This window comes from Phodopus roborovskii, unplaced genomic scaffold (assembly GCF_943737965.1).
Source record: "Phodopus roborovskii unplaced genomic scaffold, PHOROB, whole genome shotgun sequence".
NCBI classification, from domain to species: Eukaryota; Metazoa; Chordata; class Mammalia; order Rodentia; family Cricetidae; genus Phodopus; species Phodopus roborovskii.
Window position 1 is genome coordinate 5,539,810 of NW_026125543.1, and position 17,065 is coordinate 5,556,874.

General features: G+C 35.9%; 1 protein-coding gene across 1 annotated transcript; it reads left to right on the forward strand.

Moving 5' to 3' along the window:
• Positions 1 to 1,043: 1,043 nt before the first annotated feature.
• Positions 1,044 to 13,981, forward strand: Aadac (arylacetamide deacetylase). Its single transcript, XM_051177042.1, has 5 exons — positions 1,044 to 1,178; positions 5,816 to 6,038; positions 10,734 to 10,803; positions 11,691 to 11,862; positions 13,357 to 13,981. The coding sequence occupies exons 1-5, from the start codon at positions 1,044 to 1,046 to the stop codon at positions 13,951 to 13,953; spliced, it is 1,197 nt and encodes a 398-aa protein (XP_051032999.1). The 3' UTR covers positions 13,954 to 13,981.
• Positions 13,982 to 17,065: the final 3,084 nt, after the last annotated feature.

A 17,065-nucleotide genomic window follows, 5' to 3' on the forward strand; every position in this document is an offset into this window, starting at 1 on the left:
CCTTCACAGACATGCATTCAGGCAAAACACCAATGTACATAAGAATTTAAAAAGTAATTAAGAAGTTGTCTGGTATATTGGTCCTTCAACTCTGTGTTGATAGGAAGACTGACTAAGTGATATAATGAAATTATTGAAAACAAAAATATGTCAGCTGTTTAAATTTTTTCATGAACTGTGCTTGATACCAAAACAGAATTTAATAAGTCAACATTTTAGTCATTTACTATCCAAGATAAGTGGGTTTTCTGTGGGTTTCCTGCTGGCAACTATAGACCTGATAGTCTAACAAAGACATCAGGTTTTAAATTAGACTACTAGACTGGAACTAAGAAAGTGGGGCTTTCTTTAATGATGTAGCCAAATAAAAAACAGGTTTTACAAGGCAAACTGTACAGACTGGAATCAACTGATCTGTCAACAGGAAGGGAAAATTGTGTAATTATACCATAATCTCAAAATAAAAGAAGTAATATAAATAAAGAAGAAATAATCTCCTAAGCAGGGAAATTGAACAGTCATTTAAAAAAAAAGCATAAACAAACAAAACAAAACAGCATAAACAAACCAACCAACAAACAAACAAAACAAAACCCTGCTGACATGTCTTAGCAGTGGAACAGTAAGGCACAGAATAAAGAGAAAAGCCTTTAAGAAACATGCATTTGCTTTAAAGGAACTGTTAGTCTTCTCACTTTACTGGGTTTCCTGTATGTTGCAATACCTTCTACTTACCAAAAAGAGAGTCTAAAGGCAATGCTTTTGATATGATACATTACATTACAAACTGGAATAGAAACAGGATCTGACGGCTTGTTTGGAAGTAACTGAGACAGAGCAGTTCTGTCTTGAAAATTCTTTCTTTGTGTGTGAATTACAACAAGGAAAATAGATTTTGGAGTTTTAATCAGGAACAGATTGTGAGGTGGAATTTGTACTTAGTAAGTTAGGTAACACTTTGCCGCAGGTTAAAATTCAACCTCCAAAGATTTGAAAAGAGTTTCATTTGCTGCACTGCCAAAGTAGAACAAGCAGAGAGAAACATGGGGAGAAAAATTTTGCTTCTCATTGCTGTGGTCCTAGTAGCTTATTATGTTTATATCCCTCTTCCAGGGGATATTGAGGAACCTTGGAAAGTGATGCTGGAAACAACACAACTAAAAATAATGATGGATTTGGTAAGTTCTGAAAGAGTATTAAGCTCTGAATTTTATCTGCCTATGAATACTGAATAATTTAATAGAGAGAAAATAGGGGTTGAGAAATTTCTTAGCATGCTCTGTCTCCAAGTCTAATCCCAGTACAGACAGACACAGGGAAGAGGCTGAGGAGAAAGAAGAGGGAGCAAGGATGGAGAATGTGTTTTATAGTACTGCCAGGTGAAATATCAACTTCAGGAAAGGAAGAATAGAATAGTATTTTGTACAATTAGAAATGTCTATTCAGTACTCTTGGGTTCAGGCATGGAAATATGTGCTTGCTGGCACATTTTGTGAGACTGACTGCTTGAAATAAAAATACAAAGGCAACACATATGACTCACAGTTGGAGCAAAGTGTATTACTGTAGGAGAATGAGGGCACCTGGCTTCCTGCATATAGTTGTTCACAACTAGATTTTTCTTAACGAGTATTAGTACGTAGAAATGAAATCATGTACATGCCCTTTAGCCCTCTTTGTAGTTAATGTTTTTGTGGAACAACAGATATGTAAGTCAATGACACTTAGCCTCAGTATCAAACGTGTGATACACGTTTGTCTTTGTTAGGATTCTATTGCTATGAAAAGACACCATGACAACTCCTATAAAGGAAAGAATTTATCTGGAGCTGGCTTACTGTTCAGAACTTTGGTCCGTTGTCATTGTGGCAAGAAGTGTGGCTGCACAGAAGCTGACATAGTACTGGAGAAGGAGCCTAGAGCTCTATATCTCCATGGGTAAGCAGCAGGTAGAGAGAGTCACACTGGGCCTGACTTGAGCATTTGAAATCTCAAAGCCCACCCCCAGTGGCACACTTCCTTAAACAAGGTCATAACCACTCTCATAAGGCCACTATATAGTCTTTCATTTTACATAACTGAGAAAAAATGTACATGTGCCTTATTATCATTTTCTTATTTATTTGACCTTACTTTAGTTACCTTAGTAGGATATATATATATATATATATATATATATATATATATATATATATATTAAATATGGGTTAGTATAATGGATCATAGTTTGAAAACTGGTTTTTAATGCATTATTATTGAATTTTATATAACATTGTTTACATTGTTTATTGTTTGGCTATGTTACACCCAGCCTTCACATACACCTTCACTGCATGATATTGAAAATGATTTATCATTTATCATTCAGTCTTTCTGAACTATTTCTATAATCCTCTTTTCTTTTGATTTATTTTCTTTTTCTATAATATGTAATATTTTGAGTTTTAATTTGATTTTTGTTGGTGAAGATATTTTGGCATTTCTTCTTATTTCTTTTTTAATTCTCCTAGGATGGAGACTGGTAACAGTGTGTTTTATTCTTTCCTTCCTTCTGGTTAGCAATAATCTTACAACATCTCTCTGCCAAGACCTTGAATTCATATGATTCTGCCTTCTGAAAGTATATGATATTTTAATAATTCATTTCTGAAGTACTGTACAGTATAGTTATATCACAATTGTGATAACATTTTCTTTATGAATACCTGCACTGTTTATTTATGGTACATGTCATTTTGCTTGAATATTTTATTTACATTCCTTGTATTGTTACCACTGCAATGCAATGGTTTTCCAGGGACAGTTTTCAGTGAGGTCTTGGGGAATATAGTAAAACATTTTCATATTTAAGGAAATACTGCAATGTATATACATACAAATATATGCAATATTTAAAATGCAAAAAAAAATATACAGTCTCTTGGAACTCCTTGGCCAATAATGCAAAAAGAGGTGTTCCATGTCTGGGCATTTTGTTTGGTAGTCTATAGCTTCTGTGCAGTGTTAGTTTTGTGGAGTAATGACACACACACACACACACACACACATACACATACACACACTGAACATATATATGTATACATATCCATACACATTCCATATGGATCTTCTTGCTCAGTGTTCTACTGCTGTGAAGAGAGGCACCATAACCACAGAAACTCCTATCAAAGAATGCATTTAATTGGGCCTTGCTTACAATTTCAGAGGTTTAGTCATTATCATGGTGGGAAGTATGGTGTCATGTAGACAGACATGTTGCTGGAGAAGTACCTGAGAGTTCTGTATTTAGATCTTCAGGCAGAGTAAAAGAGAAAAAACTGGGACTGGCTTGGGTTTCTGAAACCCAAAATATACTTCTTTCAACAAGGCCACACATACTCCAACAAACAGCATCACTTCCTAGGCATTCAAACATATGAGCCTATGGGAACCATTCTTATTCAAATCACTACATCTTCCCTATGAAGTTTTTAAACATTAATGTTATTCATTTGTCTTTCCATTCTCCCACTTATTTACCCTTCACTATTCCTTGCCAATTAAGTGTTGCCCACTTTTCCTCTTTTACTAGTTCAGAGCACATGTGTTTTACTACTAACCTAATGTACCAATTGCTTTCTACTCCAGTCCCATAATTGTTCCTTCTATTTCTCTGACTTCTACAGTTACTACAAGTTACACACAAACCTAAAGATTCAGAGCTAAGGTCCACAAATAAAGGAGAAAATGTCATGTTTGTCTTTCTGGGTCTGGGTTATCTCACTCAGTGTAGTATTTTCCAGTTATATCCAATTACTTGAAAATTTCATTTATATTTAAAGATCAATGGAATGATATTCTGCATATGAGTCACATTTTTATTACTCAAATGATAGCTACAGAGACTGTTTTCATCCTCTAGTTATGTAAATATAGAAGAAAAATCATGAATAATAAAGTGTCTCTTTATTAGGAGGGACAGCTCAGCTATTAAAGGCTAGGCCTACAACCGTAAATATAAGAAAGTGTCACTGTAGTAGGATACCAAGATATTTATGGATATTCCCAGAAGCAATACAGTAGATTCTATGATAGATCTATTTGTAGCTTTTTGATGAATATCTATACTAATTTCCATAGTGGCTATATCAGTTTGTACTCTAATCAACACTAAATGAAGATTTCCCTGTCCTCCTTTTCTCACTAACATTAATGTCATTTTTTCCCTTAAAATTAACTGTTCTGACTGGAACAAATAAAATTTCAAAGTATTTTAATTTGAATTTCTATGGTAGCTATGTATGTTAAACATGTTTTAATACATTTCTTAACTGTTCATATTTGTTCTCTTGAAAATTGTCTGTTTAGATATAAAGTTCATTTTAGAAACTATAGTTTTATTACCTCATTGAAAATTTATTGTTTGTGTGTGTGGAGAGGATTTTGAGTTGGAGGAGGAACACAACATAATCAAAATTTAGTATATGAAAATATTTTAAATAAAAATTAGAATATTATCATTAAAAGTAAAGCATTCTGACTAACATGAAATTCTCTATGTGAAAAATAAATGTGTGCCAAGTTTTGATGACAAAATTGTAAAAAAACATAAGGTGTTTTAGATCAAAATGGCACAGACAGACATGTAAATCAATAGAAGAGAATATTCAAATAGGAATTCATATTAGTAAAGCTATTTAATATTTTAAAAAGATGCAAAAACACACACTGGAGAAAAGACAGGGTTGCCAACAAATTATTCTGGGACAACTGCCTATGAACATCTAAAAGAAAGCTTTATCTATCATAGTATATAAAACTCAACTCCAAATGGATCCAATACCTCAATGTGAAACATTAAATGCTGAAAAGGCTAGGATTAAATATTGTCAGTACCCTATGTGATGTAGGTGTAGGAAAGTACTTACTAAGTGGGACAATTTTACCCAGAAATGAAGGTCAACAATTGAAAAAACGGGACCTAAAAAACTTAAAAAGCTTGTGACCAGAAAAGAAAACTGTCAGCTGAAGGAAGAGGAAGCCCTTAGAGGAAGATAATATGTGCCAGCTATATATTTGATAGAAGGTTAATACCTAGAATATAAAAGAATGTACGAACAAAAATTCAAAGAAAAATTATAAAATTAAAATTTTTAAAAATTAGGGCCTGGAGACATGGCTCTGCAGTTATAGAGCACTGGCCACTTTTCCAGAAGACCTGGGTTCAGTTCCCAGAATCCATATGGCAGCTCACAACAATCTGTAACTCTAGTTACAGGGTACCTGGCACCCTCATACAAACATAAATGCATACAAAGCGCTAATGCACATAAATGAAAAAAATTTTAAAAATATAATTAATAAAATATACAAATTAACTATGGGGGTGCTCAACATCAACTGATAAATCTACAGCACAACCCTTACAGCTAAGGCTCAGACAGCATCACACACAAGGATGCAGACAGATTGTAAGTGCCAGAGGACCAGGATTTCTGAGGTGACTTAGGGAAACTGCACCTGGGAAATCTCAAAAACTGGTGGCCTGAGTGAGACAAGCACTGGCAGTTCCAGTTCACATTCCAATGTAGATGGCAATAATTACACAAGACACTGCCCATAGCTGAAAAGTTACAGGGAATTAAAGCCAAGAGAAGGGGAGAATCAATTTTCCATACGTTATCCAATCACAAACAGTGAGCATTAAAATATTCCTAGAAACATCATTAAAGTGACTCAGCAGGATGTACTAACACACACACACACACACACACACACACACACACACACACACACACACACACCAATTTTAATCATTTTTCTCTTCTTCACTTAGGTTTCTTTTGCTGAAGATTTGGGGATTAATCATTACATGGACATGATGCAATTACTTATGAGATTTCAAGAAGTCCAAGCCACTTCTGATGAAAATGTCACTGTGATAGACACAGCTTTCAACAGTGTTCCTGTTCGTATATATGTGCCCAAAAGGAAGTCAGAATCACTCAGGAGGGGCCTGTTTTTTATTCATGGTGGTGGTTGGTGTTTTGGGAGTGCTGGTATGTACGTTCCCATCACTGAGCATTCTTATTTGTCTCATAAAACGTAATATTTCTCCACCTTAAAAACTCATATGTGTTATTAATACTAATACATTAAGTTAGTAATATATAAGAATTAATAATGCTTCAATTGTTTGAAATGTGTTCCTTCCTGAAAGGGGGATTGATTACTACTAAAAACCATAGAAAATGTCAGGGAAGAACATAGGGTTTTATTATTATAGAATTGATGGAATACTGTAGTGAGAGCAAAAGTGGGGTTAGCTGAACACTGGATGAGATAGCATCAAATACAGATGGTGACTGTGCTCTTTTATAATGAAGGAAATGAGAACAAAGATGTCAGAAATGAAAAGCACTGAGCTGAACATGCTATTTTTACTTGATATTATATATTTTACTTGTTACACATATAATGTCATATTTTGTAAATGTAATTGCATTTATTGTAATTTTATTTTATTGAATGTAAATATATAAAATATACATAATACAGCCAATATATATGGTGATACCTTGCTTATACAACTAAAGCTTGTCTGAAGATCAGAGGGTGGAGCGTGCCAGTAGCTAACCACAGTGATTTGGAGGTCTGTACAGGCAGACAGGAAGTGCGATGGCTGGGCAGAGAAAGGATACAGCCATCGCACTTCCTGTCTCTACCCAGCCATCTCATTTCCTCTCTGTCTATACAGACCTCCAGACCATTATTGTTGGCTACTGACAAGCTCCACTCTCTGAACTTCAGACATGATTTATTTGCATGAGCAAGGCATTGCCACATATTATCTTATATATTTTATGATATTTGTATGTCATAATAACACAAGGAGCCCATGACAACTTTATAAGCTGATTTTAAGATAGTAGGATATTTGTTTAGAAATTTGAGCTATGAGGCTTGAGGGAGGGATTAAGTTCATTTGGCCTTGAGACAATGGGAGCTAATTGTGGTTCCCCTTCCTCAAGGAATCATCAGTCACTGGACCACCAGGGTGGAGGCAGCAGAAGTGGGGAATAGAGTTCAAACAACTGTGGATATGATGGTGATAGCCTTCCAGGATATGACTTCAGTGAGACAATTCAACTTTATGCCAAAGCATATAGAGTATATAGGTTTGGAGATTGTAGTTGGGGCATCACACAATTTGCATTAAACAGCATGCACTTATAATAAAGATGGATTAGTGGTAGTATAGACCTATAAAAACAGCTAGAGCATGTTACTTGTTTACCATAGGGTCAGCAGCAGAAGAGCATTTGCAGAGAACTATGTTAAGGGTCATCCTTGAGATAGTAAAGTCAGGCATCTGAACCTAGAGACACCCTCAAAATAAGGCATTTGGAAGCCTCTCTGGAGAGGGAGTCCATCATTTTCCTGATCTTAGAGAAAGCTGCTCAAGCCATGATAGATTACAACCTCTGATCAGCAGGCCCTCCCAACGTCTCTCCTTGTTTTATTTTATAATGGAGAAGTACCATAGTAAGCCTTGAAGAACCTGCCTATTGTGTCAGAAGGACCGAGGGCCTGGTAGTGAAACATGCCCTATTTTTAATGGTAATTTTAGCAATGGTAGTGATCTGCCATTGAAAGAACTGAATAAGGCATGGGGCAAGCATCAAAATAAAACATAGCATAATTAGAGAGTTGATAAAGGGCATGGTCCAGAAAAACAAAGCTAAGTTGCTTTATGGGTTGGGATTTTGAGAGCAGGTCTTTTCTGAGAGTTGTAGGGGTAGGTATTAACATTAGTTTGAACCTTATTTGATGCATTTCCATAGCAACAGCATTCTTCTCCCAATATCAAGTCCTCCATTGTTCAACCGTTATTAGACCCAGTGCTCTTCTGTTTTGGAACATGACCCCGGCAAGAGAGTTCATTTCTCCCTGGAGGGACTCACAACTGTCAGTCATGGATTCCACTGCGTGATAGAGTCTGTCTCTGAAGTCTCCAGGCAGGTGAATATGTCTGGACAAGGGCAGTTGTTGCAGCCCTCACAGATCCAAAGGAGATGACAAGTCCTATTCCTATCAGTAAAGAAAGGACTTTCTCTCATCTTTGGTTGAAGCAGTAACTCTTCTTCCTCCTCATATAGGTAGACATGTGGGATAATCACAACTGCAGTGCAAAACCCTGGCAAGGGGGTGTCTATGCAGGAGGTATCTTTCCCTTACTCCAAAGAAGAAGGGGAGGGGTGGCACATATCATCCTGGAAAGAGTGATGATAGTGAAACATTGGTAATGAGTAAACTTGTCCCGAGCGGAAATGTAAACTGTATAGTTGGGCAGGTGGCCAAATAAGAGAGTATCTAACAGGCAAGCACCAGTGAAATTTGTTTGTGTTCCCAGGGTAAAGGAGAGTGTTATTGACCAGTACCTCTGTCAGCAGAGGTCTATTGCTGGATACACAAAAGACACAGAGGCGTTAGGATGGGTAGCAACATATTGAACATACAGTGGCCAGAGTGGACTGAGAGTTTCTTCTTAGTTCTGTCTCCTGTTTAAGAATATGTTTATGGGTTAGTGATGACTGGCTGTTGAGAAATATATCAGGAGAGGGATATGCAGAATAATCTGTGGGATATAATTTTCCAGGGCTCCTGTTTTTCATCTTCCATTCCAGAGGTCATCTATGATAATGGTGAGCAGATTAATTAGGTTTTGAAGCACAAATGGTTAGGGCAGTCCATGGATCCAATCTGCTGGGGTTTTTCCTCAGGGAAAAAAGTCAGTGGTGAGTGTTGTGTCAAGAATTAAGGAGCTGAGCATTGGCTGAGGACAGGTCTCTGGTATTATAGCAGAGACCAGGGACACATTAAAAGAGCAGAGAGGGAGACTTGGGAGAGGTACATGTCTTGGGCAGTGGCTAGGCTATCAGGTCATAGGTGTCCTTTCAGGAGATTTTGTTATTCTAACAGGGGTATTTTTTCTATTTCATTTCTCCCTGAGTGGTCAGTAAAGGGAGCCATCTTTCTGGTCAGCAGGGTGATGTCAGTTATTTCTGTCTGGGACACAAATAGAAAAAAAAATATAATCAAGAAAAATATCTCTTCCTGTTGTGAGAAAGGGGTTGGGTACCTTTCATTTTCCACAAATGGGGTAACTCCATCGTACCAAGATGGGAGGATATTGGAGTTTTTGTAGATACTGAATATATTTAGGATAGCCATGCAATGTTTGAATTGCCGATTATATGTTAGAGATGTAGATGATTTGGGGATTTTGTTGTTGTTTTTTACGTTGAGCCTTTAGAATTTGATGAGTTTTTCACTATAATCCCATTGCCTTGGGGATTGTAAGACTGCCTGTGTGGTGGGCAATCTCCCATTGTGAGCAGAAGGCCTTGAATTGGGAGCTGGTAAAGGTCCCTGTAATAGGTAGGGACTAGGGGTCACAGAGAGAACCTGGCAGCCAAGTTCAGCTCTGATATGTTAAATAGGCAGTGCACTTCTTTGACTCATATATACATGTTAGGGACAAAAAGAAAAGTTAAAACTTAGCCTACATTTTTAAATACTGACCAAGAAAGGATTTGGCAAAAAACCACCATCTGCTGTGTGGCTTTATGTGACCTATCTTATTGGGGTATATATGGACAAAACCATATGCCAACAAACCTTTGCTTTTCTGTTACTTTTTTGAGAACTACAAATTTCAGAATTCCGGGAAGTTACCTATCCTTGGGCAGGTATTAGATTTTTAAAAACTATAATTTCCAGAATATCATAGTTACTTGGTCTCTGGGCTGGTGCTATCTTTTAAAAACTATAACTCCTAGAATTCCAGGAAGTTACCCTGTCTTTGAGCAGGTGGAGCTTACAGATTACTTCAGGTCTATCATTACTTCCTAAATCTGTATGTTAGGTCAGATCTTTGACTCCATGATGAAAATTGGTTTACATTAAGTTATAATAACCACCAAGTTAATGGTACCAAGTCAAGAACTATTATTTAGTGTTCATATTAATATTGTAAAAAGCCAATAGTATTTAACAAAAACAGATACCCAAAGGCCTTGTGATGAACAATATCTCTTCTGCATAAAGCAGGCCAGGTTTTCTATTTTATTATAGAACCATTTTAATTAATGAATTACCAATTGATAGACCTTTTCGTACATCAATTGACATTATAGGTAGTCATCTTGCCCCCTGTGTCAGGGAATTTTCTTTTGACTTAGACTCATTTAGCAACTTTGTGGGGGGCAAGGACAATGTATTCTCTTCTGTAGCCACTTCCAAGTGAACTGAAGCAGAGGTTGTCAGGACCCAGGAAGGCTGAAAGGCTTGTCAAAGACTGGGCAATGGGGCCTTTGGCAGAAGCATCTGATTAGCTGATCCAGGAGAAGGGACAGGGAGCATTCACATCAGCTTTCAGCAACTCCAGAGCTCATCAGCTTAAAGTCTAGGTATAGTCATATGTAGTTTCACCACCTTAAAATCTGATAAATGCAAGGCAAGACATGGATCTTGAGTAGAATAACAGTATGAAGCTAAGAGAGAAAGCCCCTGACTGTGTTTATGTGGAAATTGCTCAGGATTCATTTTCTACATTGATGATGAAGTGCTGCAAATGGTAGAAGCAATTGTGGACAGTCTCTATAAGGAGCAATGTGCACTGTTGTGCCCTTGCCATCATGCTTTTCCAGGAGCTCACTTGCCAGTCTCTCACTCAGTTTTCTCCATTTCAGCTCTTCCTGCCTATGACCTTCTGTCAAGACAGACAGCTGAGAGACTCGATGCTGTGGTCGTATCAACTGAGTAAGACTATGGTTTGTTTCTTCAGTGTTTTTGTCTTTTGGGTTATTACTGGAATATTTCAACTGAAATTAAGAGCATGAGCAAAGAGAAAGCGAACTTGAATTGGCAAGAATAGAATTAGAGATTTAAAAAAAAAAGCAAAGCAAAGCAAAACACATACATTATTAGAATACAATAACACTGGTGTGCCACATGTCCCAGTGACCTGCACAGGAATTAGAGCTTAGCTTCTAACAGTAAAGTGAGTACTTAGAGAATCACAGGCAAATAAGGTTGGAAATTTTGCCTTGAGACTTTGTATATGTCATATTTTATTAATTCAGTCTACTTTATCCATATGTGAACTGAGAATCATATCTTTTCCACAATGGTGGAATTACACGGTGAACTGCCTTAAAGGGTTAGTTAGCCATATGTCGTGGCATAATCATCACTGAAAGCAACTAGTCCTAAAGGTACACGTGGAAACAGGCAAAGCACATTAAGGTAATATTTGATAAGTGAATGATTCCATAAGAATTGAAAGAAAAATAGAGTAATTTATAAAACACAATGGTCACATACTGCTTTAATATTAGGTGAAGTTCAAATATAAAGTTAATAAGATGTGTCATTGATTAATTTCCAATAAAGTATAATAATAGTACAAATAAAATGCTGGGAAATGTATTACCTGCTATATTTTTTATTCTTTTTTTTCACCTCAAGACAAATTCAATTGTTTTACTCTAATTTTTACTAGTATAATAAAATCAGACAAGGTTTTGGGATGGAATATATCTGTAGGTGTATAGCTAGCAATAATACTAGAAGGAAAATCGTACTGTCAGTTTTAAAAGATACCATATAAAATTAAACTTTATTCATTTGAAACATTCTTCACACAGCTATGGCTTAGCCCCCAAATATCATTTCCCACATCAGTTTGAAGATGTTTATAGAGCCTTACGATGGTTTCTACAGGAAGACATTCTTGAAATATATGGTGTAGATCCTCGAAGAGTTGGTGTATCTGGGGACAGTGCTGGTGGGAACTTAGCTGCAGCTGTGACCCAACAGGTTTGTTGGATATCTTAAAACATCCTATGTGTAAATGTATTTGCCTCAGACATTTGAGAGATCAGTGAGAACATGCTATTTTATCACCATGTTGAAATATTAGAAAAACACCTTCACTGATGTTGGGGAACATTGTCTATGTAGCATGTCTAAGCTTGTTCTAAGTCATTTTCTTTTTTTATACTAGGACATTATACATTTTCTAGACTGTTGCTTGAATGTGATTATTATAGTCAATTAGGTAATATCCCGTGTTGTTATATTTGGGATTGTACTAGTAAAACTGATCAATGACACTAATCACCATAACTGAAAACATGACAACTGTAGGTGAATACCAAAACTGATGTCATATTTGTTGGTATCAGAATAATTAAATTTTCCAAAGGAAAAATGTTAGCACAGAGAACTACTTTTTCATGGCAAAGGATTGGTTATTTTCAGATCTGAATTTTCCATAAATTTTAGGATATTTAGCTACTTTGAGTATATTCCATTTGCCACACACTGCTACATTTAAGGTACCTTCTTCATTTCCAGAGGAAAGAAGCTAAAAATTCTGTAGTTTATTCAAATATCCTGTAAAACAAATGAACAATATATTCCATAGTTTGAATTCTATACTGCATATGCCTCATTGCTCTGGAAGGCAGTCTTGTTCTACATGAGGTACCTATCAAGAGGCAATACTTTTTGGAACTAAAGCAGAATTTGATTGTGGACTTGTCCATTTATCCTAATCTCTTTAAGCACACATTTACTTTCCCTGTTATAGTATAAATTGCAGCTTCTGTAATTTTTAATCAGTTCTGATTCATAATTATTTAACATCCATTTAAATTCATATAATATGTTATAGACTATTACAGATAAAAAAGAAGCAGAACATTTCTAGACCTAAAACATTTCATGACAAAGAAGCTACACACAGCAAACCCTCACATTCATTGTCTTGTCCTCTGTAACATATGTACTACTTAAAGGAATACTTTTTCCTGAGATGCATTTTGGTACCCTCTCAAGATTATGGCTATAGGTTAAATTGCATAGCCTCCCATCATTCATTCTCCTCCTTAGGACATTCATAAACCAACCCTTCTCTAATATGTTGAAATGATTGGCACTCAGTGTCAGAGCAAAACAATGTTCATAAGAGTTTAAGCTATGCATCTCATCATCTTCATTGGTATTTAACTGAAGTTAACATTTAATAATACATAACTTACCAAAATCATAAAAGTACTTTCTGGAGGAATATGGGCATATTATGTCTACTAGTGTTTTTGAAACTGAACCTTGAGAATTCTGTGAAATATGTCTACATGATGGCAATAATTGCATTAAAGTGTAGACACTGACAATATAGAAGACTGGAAAATTCTGTGATATAATTGTTCTGATTATCTGAATTTATCTCATTTCTACATATTTTCAGGTGAAAATATACCTATTCTTTAAAATATTTATTCAAATGTAATTTTGATTCCTTTTCAGCTCATAAAGGACCCCGATGTCAAGATCAAACTCAAGGTCCAGGCCTTAATATATCCTGCCCTTCAAGCTCTTGATATGAATTTACCATCACATCAAGAAGGATTATATTTTCCATTTTTATCCCCCTCATTGATGGTCAGGCTTTGGAGTGAATATTTTACTACAGATCGAACCCTGGAGAAAGCCATGCTTCTCAACCAGCATGTACCTATGGAATCTAGCCATCTGTTCCAATTTGTGAACTGGAGTTCCTTGCTCCCTGAGAGATTTAAGAAAGGTTACTTTTATAAGAGTCCGACTCTTGGTAGTTCTGAGCTATCTAAAAAGTACCCAGGATTCCTAGATGTGAAAGCATGCCCTCTGTTGGCCAATGACAACACATTGAGTCTTTTACCTCTGACCTATATCATTACTTGTCAGTATGACGTCCTAAGAGATGATGGAGTCATGTATGCCACACGGCTTCAGAATGCTGGAGTTCATGTGACTCATCACCACATTGAGAATGGATTCCATGGAGCATTTACCCTTCATGGTTTTCTAATTGCATACAGGTTAAAAAACCAGTATTTCAATTGGCTTATGGAAAATCTATAGCAAACCCTACATAATGATTTGTTGAAGATATATATAACAAATAAGAAATAAACTGGTAAAAATGTGGTTTTGAGGTTTCATATACTTAAAACATCTCGTTCCTAAGGAGCTGTTAGCTTCTGTGTTTTGTTTCTGTTATTATTAGCCAATACCTTTCTATTTTATCCCTCATCCTGCATTTACCCACAGGCACACACCTCCATATCAGAGTTTTATGTGGGTACTGATGATCCAAATTCAAGTCCTCCTCCTTGTGAAGAAGGTACTTTACCAACTGAGGCATGTCTTCAGGCCCAAGTTCCTGCACTTTTACTATCTACTATTACTACATATATAAGAAAAGTGGGGCTTAAGAAGTAAAGTAATAACATATGTTCTAAATCTACATATCAAGTTTAAGAATGATTTTAAAGTACATGGCATGTCAACATCAATGACTTTACATTTAAGAAAATCAACTTCATTTTATACTTCATCATTAAAATTGAATTTGAACATATTTTCTCTTTGCTCTTGGCATATACTTTGAGCTATATTTCAAAAGAAAACACAAGTATAGCAAGAGATTTTGACAACCATTTAAACACCTGGGGGACATAAAGGACACAAATGGAATACTAGAAAATTGTTGTTAGTTGTTTTACTCTTTGCTCTTTGGGTAGCCCACCACCCAGCTCCCATTTGAATACATGGGAAGGCTTATTCTAACTTATTAATACCCAGGTATGTGTGTGAGGGTGTACATGTGTGTATGGCAGTGACCACCATGGCCAGATGCATTGGATGCTTTCAAGCTGGAGTTAAGGGCTGCTGTGAATTGTTGATGAAGGTGCTAGAAACCAAACTCAGGCTCTCTACAAACTCTCTAGGTTCCAGAATTTTGTTTTTTCATGTTAGCAATAATAGGATAAGTTCTCTCTGAGGAATAAAAACGAAAGATTATAATGATTCAAATGATTAGCTGGGGATGGAAATGCAAGTTATTTGAAACTATTAGAAACAGAACAATGGAAATGCTAGTAACTGGCCAACAGTTTCATAATAATAAGAAACAAACAGAACATCAATAATATTTCTAAAAATATCTTAGTTCAGACTATACATTCCATTAATGTGTGAGTCAAAGGATTGCCTCCACTGTGCAACTACAGAAGCACAGCTGTGCAATCTATTTGGAAATATTAGACAGATAGCAGTGAAGGTACAAAAATCACTATACTGATTTGTTGGGAATATTTATGAATGTTAACAGGGTTATGAACCAACCATATGAGAGACAACATTCAATATTTATCTTTTTATGTCTGTCTCATTTTGTTTCATGTAACAATTTTCAGCTCCATTCATATTTTTGCAAAATGCCAAAGTCTTAGTTATGTACACAAAAAGAAGTCTAGATTTAAATTCACATAAATGGTTATGTGTGTATGGGTACAAGGGTGTGTGTGCATGTAAGACATGAAAATGAAATGGGAAGAACTGGCAGGGGGAGGATAACAAGAGAGGGTAATGGAATCTATGTAACCTTAAAGCAAAAAACAAAAAGAAAAAAGAAAAAGGAGGAGGACGAGGAGGAGGAGAAGAAAAGGACTATTTGAGTTGAGGATATGAAAAATAGCAGATGAGAAAGAATGACAGACAAAATATGCTGATCCACTATATACAAAAGTAACAAAATGAAAGCCATGGCTTTATATCTTAACTTAAAGGTACCTTTAAAATGCATGAAGTGATGGCTTGGCACATGAGGATTGCTCACACCCTTGTCAATGAAAGTTCTGGTAAGTGTTGGTACATGTCAGGGTCCTTAGGGTTTGGACTCAGATTTAGATGCAGGACAAGGGAGGCTGAAACTCAAAACGGAACCGAAGTACAAACATATTATACTAAGTCAGAGTACACTAAATGACAAATGGGATGTATAAACTGAAAATATCCTAGAAGTCTTAACAATTTGGATAAACATCTGAGTGCTTTTCCCAAGATTCATGAAAAATATTTAATTGCAATAAAGGAACACAATAAGCCTGAAGCAAGATAATCAGGAGGGAAATGAAGGCACACTATAACCAAACTAAAGAAATACAAGGAGAAAGACAACGTATTACAAATTGCAAATGAAAGCTGTTATACTCAGAGGTAGAAAGCTTTACTAAGCAGCCAATTTTTTCCTTAGCAAACTTTTTTTTCCTCAGCAAAAGACAATGTGATGGCCAAAAGAGCAATTAAAGTGATGTGTTCAGAATACAGTACCAAGACTCTAAAGAAAACCAGAGGACAAACTAATAAAATCATGCTACCAAAAATCCCAGCAATATTTGTACTTAGAAAACAGTCCTTCTGAAATACAAAAGAGTTAAAATGTTCCCAGACACAGAAAACTAAACAGAACCAGGCAGTGCATATAAAAAATGCTAACAAGGTTTGTCAAGTCAAAAGTGTTAATCTTTGCAAAGAAGTAAATCTTGGTTTCATTGCTCCTTTGCATATTTTTATTTTCATTTCATTAATTTCAGCAGTGATTTTGATTGTCATTTTGCATTTAATTTGGGTGGTAAGATTTTTCTAAGCTCTTTTTTGGCGTATCATTAAGTTATTAATTTGAAATCTCTCATTTTTTTTTATGTAGGCACACAGTGTTATAACTTTTCATCCTACAAGTGCTTTTATTGTGTCCTGTAGATTTTGATATGTTGTACATCCAATTTAGGTTTTTATTGCCCTGGCCATATAAGCACCATGACCAAAAGGAACTTTGGGAGGAAGGTGTTTATTTTGTTTACTGATTACAAAGATCCATTATCAGAGAAAGTCAAGGCAGGAACTAACAACAAGAACCTGGAAGTAGTAACTAAAGAAAAACTGCTTACTAGTTTGCTTGATATTCCTCTCTTATTTGGCCTGCTTTCTTGTACACCCTAGGAGAACCTACTGAAGAATGTCACTGTCCACAGTAGGCTGGATTCTTCAATACCAGTCATCAATCAAGAAAATACACCATAGGCTTAACTAACTATATGCCAGTCTGAAGGAAACATTGGAAGCTCCTTCTCAGACTACTCTATCTTGTGTCAAGTTAACTAATATTAGCCAGGACACTGTGTTTTCATTT

Excerpts from the sequence above, each read along its gene's own strand:
- Aadac (XM_051177042.1), top strand. The coding sequence starts at position 1,044 with ATGGGGAGAAAAATTTTGCTTCTCATTGCTGTGGTCCTAGTAGCTTAT. Across the intron at positions 1,179-5,815 it reads TAAAAATAATGATGGATTTG|GTTTCTTTTGCTGAAGATTT; the intron begins GTAAGTTCTGAA and ends TTCTTCACTTAG. Across the intron at positions 10,804-11,690 it reads GCTGTGGTCGTATCAACTGA|CTATGGCTTAGCCCCCAAAT; the intron begins GTAAGACTATGG and ends TTCTTCACACAG.